The sequence below is a fragment of the Abrus precatorius genome, unplaced genomic scaffold, assembly GCF_003935025.1.
Source record: "Abrus precatorius isolate BTA unplaced genomic scaffold, Abrus_2018 Scaffold10, whole genome shotgun sequence".
NCBI lineage: Eukaryota > Viridiplantae > Streptophyta > Magnoliopsida > Fabales > Fabaceae > Abrus > Abrus precatorius.
Window position 1 is genome coordinate 2712730 of NW_020874292.1, and position 8198 is coordinate 2720927.

Sequence of the window (8198 nt, forward strand, 5' to 3'; positions counted from 1 at the left end):
AACAATACTAAAATATTTTCTTTCATATTGCTTTTGCCGAATGGAACCTTTGCAAAATTGAAAAACAAAACGGTATATAGTAAATTCTAGGCCTTTGCCAACTTTGCTTACCAACTCCTGATCATAATTCTCAATTTAACAATAACAAACTTACCTTTAAAATTCACATCTGTGCATAATGATGGAAAGGGATATTAAAGATTAATAAATAAAAAGTGTGTCGTATTGTTACACTCAAACTAGATTAAATGTTAAATAAGCGAGATGATCGGTTTTTATTTACCACTTTTGAGCTTTTCGATAATCACAAACGCGTTAAATCACTATCTCATAAGTTAGAATTATGCAAGCCATGCCCTGTTAAGAAGCAGATTTGGTTACACTTTGTGTGGAGAACCACACCACACCACACCACACATTTCTACTTTTTGGGTCCATTTTCACATTATTTTTTCCAAACCTGCCATCAGTTATCAGAATGTTTCACTCCACTTGCAATACATGGTAGCTCAAAACCGGACGTAACCATGCTCCGCACTTTCCTTCACCACAGACACCCTCGTTAATCTAATAGCGTGATCTGCATGCAAGGGAAAGATGATCCTTGAAGCATACAATAACAGATATTGGATGACACAAAAACAAAGTGTCACATATAGCTTCAGAGTCTGCACCTAACTGACACAATTCTATTAAAAAATATATAAAAGAAAATCTCTCAAGTTTCCTTCCTTTCACTTATTGAATCCTTTGCTTCCATTCTTGAACAACACAAACACATCCTATCTTCACAATTCTAGAGTGCCACGTCTTGGCATCTTCATCATTGCCCATTGTTGATGCCCTTAAGAAACCCGTGACTTATTTATTTTTCTATTGTTTTCTTCTCTCATTTCCCAGTATAAAAGCATCCCTTGCTCCCTCTATTCACCCCATCTTCATTAATTCAATTAATTCCATTCCTAATACAAACATGGAAATGAAAAGGCTCTTGTGGGTTGTTCTATGCTTTGCTTTGGTTCTTGGAGTGGCCAAAAGCTTTGATTTCCACGACAAAGATTTGGCATCCGAGGAAAGCTTGTGGGACTTGTACGAGAGATGGAGGAGTCACCACACTGTTTCTAGAAGCCTCAGTGACAAACACAAGCGGTTTAATGTGTTCAAAACAAACGTTATGCATGTCCATAACACTAACAAAATGGATAAGCCTTACAAGCTGAAACTAAACAAGTTCGCTGACATGACCAACCATGAATTTAGGAGTACCTATGCTGGCTCAAAGGTTAATCACCACAGGATGTTCAGAGGCACCCCACGTGGGAATGGAATCTTCATGTATGAGAAGGTCGGTACTGTTCCTCCTTCTGTGGATTGGAGGAAGAAAGGTGCTGTCACTGCTGTAAAGGATCAGGGTCAATGTGGTAAGCTAAATGCTATAGTTTCTCTCTTCCGTTGTTATGTAAATACCTATAAGGTGGAATTAAGGTGCACATATAGGTCCTAATAATATTGTTACTAATGTCTCTTACAGGTAGTTGCTGGGCGTTTTCAACTGTTGTAGCTGTTGAAGGCATTAACCAAATCAAGACCAATAAGCTAGTCTCTTTGTCTGAACAAGAATTGGTGGATTGTGACAAAAATGAAAATGCAGGATGCAATGGTGGGCTAATGGAATATGCTTTTGAGTTCATCAAGCAAAAGGGTGGCATAACGACAGAAAGCAGTTACCCTTACATAGCACAAGAAGGAACATGCGATGCATCAAAGGTGAATACCATGATAAACATTTATAAAGCTAATGTAATTGACTGATAACTAGAGGAAATTTATTATGCAAAAATCATTCATGTCGCAGGAGAATGACTTAGCAGTGTCAATTGATGGCCATGAGAATGTCCCTGCTAATGATGAAGATGCATTGCTCAAAGCTGTTGCAAACCAACCTGTGTCTGTAGCCATAGATGCTGGGGGATCTGATTTTCAGTTCTACTCAGAGGTAAATATCTAATTCACCTATTCACGGTAAAAATTTTCAACACTTGCTAGAACAAAGCATTAATTACCACTAAACATGTTTCCCATTTAACTAAACAAAAAAGGGGACATTGTGTGGGTTGCTAGTATATTGAAACAAAAGGGTATCTTAATTTTGTATACTAATGATTACAGGGAGTATTTACTGGCGATTGTGGCAAGGAGCTAAACCATGGTGTAGCTGTGGTGGGATATGGAACAACAATTGATGGAACTAATTACTGGATAGTGAAGAACTCCTGGGGACCAGAATGGGGAGAACAGGGTTACATCAGAATGAAAAGGAACATATCTGACAAGGAGGGACTTTGTGGCATAGCTATGGAGGCTTCCTACCCAATAAAAAACTCCTCCGATAATCCAACAGGACCTTCCTCATCTCCTAAAGATGAACTTTGAATGCTTCCTACAAAATTAAGCTCTCATCAGTCCTGGTTGTTGTTTTCTTGAGTGCTAGGAATTGCCTATATAACATTTGTATCTCAGATTCGATGTCAATGTATTCATCTACAAATTTATACTTACATTACAATAAAATAGACCTATCAAATTGATTTTACTGCTTGCAATTTCTCATGTAGTCTCCCTTCTATGGTCGAGTTTCACGCAAAGCAACAACTTAAAAGCATTTATTTAATAATTTCATTAACGTGAGCCTTTATCATAATTTTAAGCATATAAAAGTAGTAAAATTTTACTAAAAAGAGATATTTATTATATTGATTTTATCATTTCCCTTTATCTAGATACCAATTGATCGAACTAGAATTCAAGAAACACGGATTCAACAGGAGTCCAGATTAAACCTAATCACTTGGTACAAACACCATGACATTTTATTTTTGACAATATTAATTTATTAGCATTCACGATGATGGGTGATAGAAGCAGGACATGGTGTGAAGTGTGGATCAAGTCACGACATCAGCCATAGCACCTGATGGGATCAGTGCACCCCTTTTCAGCAGACTGTTTGTTGCCTTGACCTCCACCCTTCTCGAGATACTGTTGATGATATTCCTCTGCTCTGTAAAACCTCTTTGCTGGAAGTATTTCTGTCACAATCTTCTCCTTCAACCCCAACTGCTTAGCTTCTTTCGATTCTTGAGCTAAACGACCCTGTGTTTCATTGTAGTAGTATATTCCTGATCTATACTGTGTTCCCACATCATGCCCCTGAGACATATACGCATGAATAAATAATTAAGTAAACCAAGGACATAAAATGTTTTGAAGAAGAACAAAGCCCTCCTCTAACATGCATGGCAATAAAATTGTTTATTTCTTATTAATATAAAAAAAATGCTTATTTTTATACTATTAGAAGGTAACTTTCAATCTCCATAAAGTTACTGTTTATGCATATAATATTTTTTTAATCTATACAAATTCATTATCTTCTAAACCACGATGACATGGAATACACGGTGATATAATCGTTTAAAGAAACTTTGGAACTATCAATCACAGAATACAATATGCATAAATAGATAAAATAATGTAGTCTATGAAGTAAATGACATGACTTGATGGGAGAAAAAAAAAATTGCCTCCAGTTACATGGCTACGAAATTGAAAATCCATACTGGGATTATTGGTTAGGCCTGTTTAGATTCACATAACTAGCCTTGGCATGTAGGAAAAAATCTTTTAGTTCCCTTAATTGAAATACTAAAATTTGATACTATATGTACACTGTATATAATCTTTTTTTATCTCCAATTTATTTTATCTTTTTAATATACATGCGTCTCAAAAACACATTAAAAAACACAGCTATATCCAAAGCATTCTTCTCCAACTGTACATCAAACATTTCCGAATTTTTTAGCCTTTTACAGAAGTACATTAGAAAGGGTACTAACTCCATTAGCCTAATAATACAAACATGCCCTTGATATTTAGGCTCCGTTGGTTTCTGCAGTAGGATTTCCGTTCATCAGAACAATTATTTTTTTTACTTCTTAAAATTTTCGTTACACACACTGGTGAAAAGTGCGAAAAGGAAAACAAAAAGATAATGAGTAAAAGGACAGCGAAAAAATGCAAACACAAAAACCACATACTTCATTATAAATTAATTATAAAAATCGAAGAAAACAAATGATAATTGAGGTAATTATGGACCTGGCGGTTGATGGTAGTGGGGTTATGTCGAGACCAAAAGAGAGCGAGGAGGTTTGCGTAGGGGCAAAGTTTCGGGTCGAACTGAACCCGAACCACTTCAACATGGTTTGTGGTTCCGGTGCAGACCAGCTTGTAGTTGGGATCAGGAGTGCGACCCTGCGAATATCCAACCTCAGTTTTGACCACTCCCTCAACTCTCTGAAAATCCAACTCCACACCCCAGAAGCAACCCGCTCCGAACTGAGCCAACTCGTGATCCGGGTTATCCGGAGTATCCAAATCCGGGTCATGAGCCGGGTTGTGCTGTGCGTCATTGACTCCACTCGTAGCCATTCTACCTTACCACTCAGGTGTGGTGCTGTGTAGACGAAGAGAACAGCGTTGAATTATCAATTAATAGTAACATAAATTAAATGTTAATGCATTAATATTGATAGTGACGCAAGCTGCACATGTTGTAGTGACTAGATACTGAATGAGAAGGGCTATTTGCATTTTTCTAATTTTTGTTTGTTGTTGAAATGGTAAATTCTCTGTTGGTATTGGCAATATACAATGTATCTTTGAACATTAATTTTTTTTTCTAAAACCGTAAGCATTTGCATCAAATTTTTAATTATCAAATACACTATTATATTATTTTTAAAATAATAAATATAGTTTTTAATGTGTTAACTTTAACTTTTAAGACTAAATTTAAACATTTAAAAATAATAAATATTTAAATATTTATTTATTATTTCGTCTCAATCAAATATGAGATATGTTTTGCCGGATAAAAATCTGGCTATTCTTATTATGCCTCGTTTTTCTTTTCTTGTTACTTTCAATTTGATGAATGTGTGGATGGCCATCCCTCATCGAATGAGAAAGGTAAGAGGTGTATTTGTTAGCCAAGCTGATTTGAAAACCGCATAAAAGAAATATTAAAAAATATAAGAAAAGATAATTATCATTTCAAGTTAAAAATCATTATTTTACTTACTAAATATAATTATATTTATGAATAAAATATTATTTTTATCTCTCAAATTTTATAATCAGTTATTTTTATCCTTAAAAGTAACATTATTAAATATTTTTAAATTGTGTTTTATCATCTAGTTTAGTCCTTACATTAATGTTTGTTAGTTAACAATGATAAAATAACCTAAGTGGCACGTTGAGTGCCATTTATATGCTTAGAAGGCAATGACATTAACATTCCCTCTGTAAGAACTAAATTAAACAAATAATGAGACACTTAGGTAAAAATAAAATAAAATAATTTTATGTTAATGCAATTCTTTTAAATGGGTTAATTGCAAAATTGAAGTTTTCACCCTCAAAAGAACTCTTTCGGTGATCCATTACTGACCACGACTCTAAGTGAGAATTAATAAAAAATTTGTTTGTCCTAAAATTAAATGGAAGATGAAAGGTTAATGTCGTTAGATGTAGGAGTGTACAAGAAATAAGTTGGAATCACTTTAACTAGACTTATAAATAAACCATAGTAATCTTAATATTATGTATAGCTAAGTCATAAAATTAATAAAATATGAAATCAAAATTAAAGTATATTTTTTAAAAATAATTGATATTAGTTGGCCATTATAAAATCACATATTTATTTCACAAACTCATACTTAGAAAAAAATAAGGAGAGTAAAAGGAGATGTCTTTTTCACTTTTAAAAGATTTTTAATGATATAATAGTATTGTACAAGAGTTATTTTTTATAGACTCAAGTTTACAATATAATTATCCTAGAAGATTTTTAACCATAAAGAAAGATAAAGATGGAGTATGTGAACTCATTATAATTATTCTGAATTTGTGGTATTGTTTGATTTTGCTATAATTGGTACATATAGCACAATGCGATACCTACAATTATATTGTTGCAACCTCCAAACCACGAAGGATCTATTGCTTTGACATGAAGTATTTTTAGTTTTAAGAATGTATTAATTATTAGTGTTGCAATATTTCTTTTACCGTTTGATTTAGTTATTTCATATTATCTCCCTTAAATCAAGCACATGTCATTTTAAGCAACTTTTTTTTAACTTGTAAATGGACTCAAACTTCAATGGCTCAGTGATTTGATCTTCATTGAAATATTATTTAATCTCCCCTTCTTTTTCTTCAACTATTTCTCAAATTTTGTGAAACTAGATATTAATTTGCTTAGACTATCCATAAAATATTAAATTTTTGCACAAACAATTGTAGACTTGTAATTACAAAATATTACTAAAGAAATGTCTTGCTTTTAATGTATAACTTCAAGTATTTTTCTCAACCACAATATCTAAGTTACACAACTAGTTATTATGTATTCTATTTTGCTATTAAGAGTGCAACAACAGGTTATTTCTTTCAAGATCGTGATAATGCACTGCTACTAAGATGAAATGCATACTGTAACGTGCTCTTCCTTATTTTCACATTTCCTGCTCAATCATTATCTATATAGTCAACAAGTTTCATATCATTGTTACTAGCATAAAAAATTCTCTCAGTCAAAGTACCTTCAACATATTTCAAAATTCTTTTAGCTCCTTGTAAATTACACGCACTCTTCAACGAATTTATTGAGCAATTCAACTCTAAAAGTAATATATGACCTTATTGTAGTCAAATTTTTAAAACTTCCAATCAAACTCTTGTAGTAGGTTTGATCCACTCTCTTACCATTAACTTTCTTTGTTAACTTCAATTTTTTTCAATTGGTGTAAAAATTGGCTTTGAATTCTCCATTTTGAATTTTTTTTCAAAACATCATAAGCATATTTCTTTTGAAAAATGAAAATTTCACCATCTTGTTGAATGACCTCTTCGTAAAAAAATTAGACATTAGACTCAAATTTGTCATTTCAAAATGTCTTGTCATAATCTCCCTGAATTCTATAATCATATTGAGATTGTTGCCAAAATAATATTAGATTATCTACGTAAAGGCATACGACAAGAGTATCTCTATGTTCAACAAATTCAATATATAAAGTGTCTTTAAATTGGCAAATTTCAGAACCATTTTGTATAAAAGAATCAATCTTCTTGTATCAATCCCTTGGTGCTTACTTTAAGTCATATAGTGCTTTCTTCAATCTCTAGACCTTTTCTTCATTTCTTTCAATCACATAACTTGCAGACTACTTAACATATTTTTCTTGCTCCAAAGTACCATTTAGAAAAGTAGACTTGACATCTATTTTATATATTTTTCAATTATTTTGAGTCGAGATAGATATAATCATATGAATTGTATCTAATCTTACAACAAAGGTAAATATCTCAAAATAATTAATACTTGGCTTCTTCTTGTACCGTTTTGCCACCAACCTAACTTTAAAATAAGAAATCTCACCATTAGGTTTGTACTTTGTTTTATGCACCCATTTTATTAGTTGCTCCTATGTAATTCATTCTTTTCAATTACATGAATCCCAACATCCATGAATTTTCTCCAATTTTGATCATTTATTACTTCTTCAAAAAGCATTGGCTCACAATACGTAAATAAAATAAAATAAATAATTTTTTCATTAGATAGGTCATTATTATTACCCACAACATAATCTTCTAATTTGGCTGGTAGCCTTCATTGCCTTTGTGATATGTTAGATGTTTCAGGCTTATCAAGAACTAGATTTGTTTATCCATTTTTATCCATTTATCAATGACTTGAAGGCATCACAAGCTTCTAATTTCTAGTTTAAGAAATAGACCCATGTTTTTTTTTTTTTTAACTAAAATCATTAATAAAGGTAATGAAGTACATGCTACAACCATCTATTGGTAGTTTAAGAAATAGACCCATGTTTTTTTTTAACTAAAATCATTAATAAAGGTAATGAAGTACATGCTACAACCATCTATTGGAATCTCAATTATGCACAAATCTAAGTGTACAATCTTTAATTGCTTCTTTGCTCTCCATGATTTTCCTATAGAAAATGATTCTTTGTACTTCTTTTCTAATTGACAAGTCTCACCAACACGATTGGAAATATTTATAACAACCATATAGAAACATATTCCTTTGTTTT

General features: G+C 32.4%; 2 protein-coding genes across 2 annotated transcripts; one reads left to right on the forward strand and one right to left on the reverse strand.

The window, feature by feature from the left end:
- The first annotated feature begins 458 nt into the window (after positions 1–458).
- LOC113865415 (vignain) lies at positions 459–2628 on the forward strand. Its single transcript, XM_027499940.1, has 4 exons — positions 459–1421; positions 1532–1767; positions 1856–1996; positions 2170–2628. The coding sequence occupies exons 1-4, from the start codon at positions 974–976 to the stop codon at positions 2431–2433; spliced, it is 1089 nt and encodes a 362-aa protein (XP_027355741.1). The 5' UTR covers positions 459–973; the 3' UTR covers positions 2434–2628.
- Positions 2629–2736: 108 nt separating this feature from the next.
- LOC113849733 (peptide methionine sulfoxide reductase-like) lies at positions 2737–4546 on the reverse strand. The gene is made up of 2 exons (XM_027479857.1): positions 4162–4546; positions 2737–3210 (listed from the first exon to the last, which is right to left on the reverse strand). The coding sequence occupies exons 1-2, from the start codon at positions 4492–4494 to the stop codon at positions 2959–2961; spliced, it is 585 nt and encodes a 194-aa protein (XP_027335658.1). The 5' UTR covers positions 4495–4546; the 3' UTR covers positions 2737–2958.
- Positions 4547–8198: the final 3652 nt, after the last annotated feature.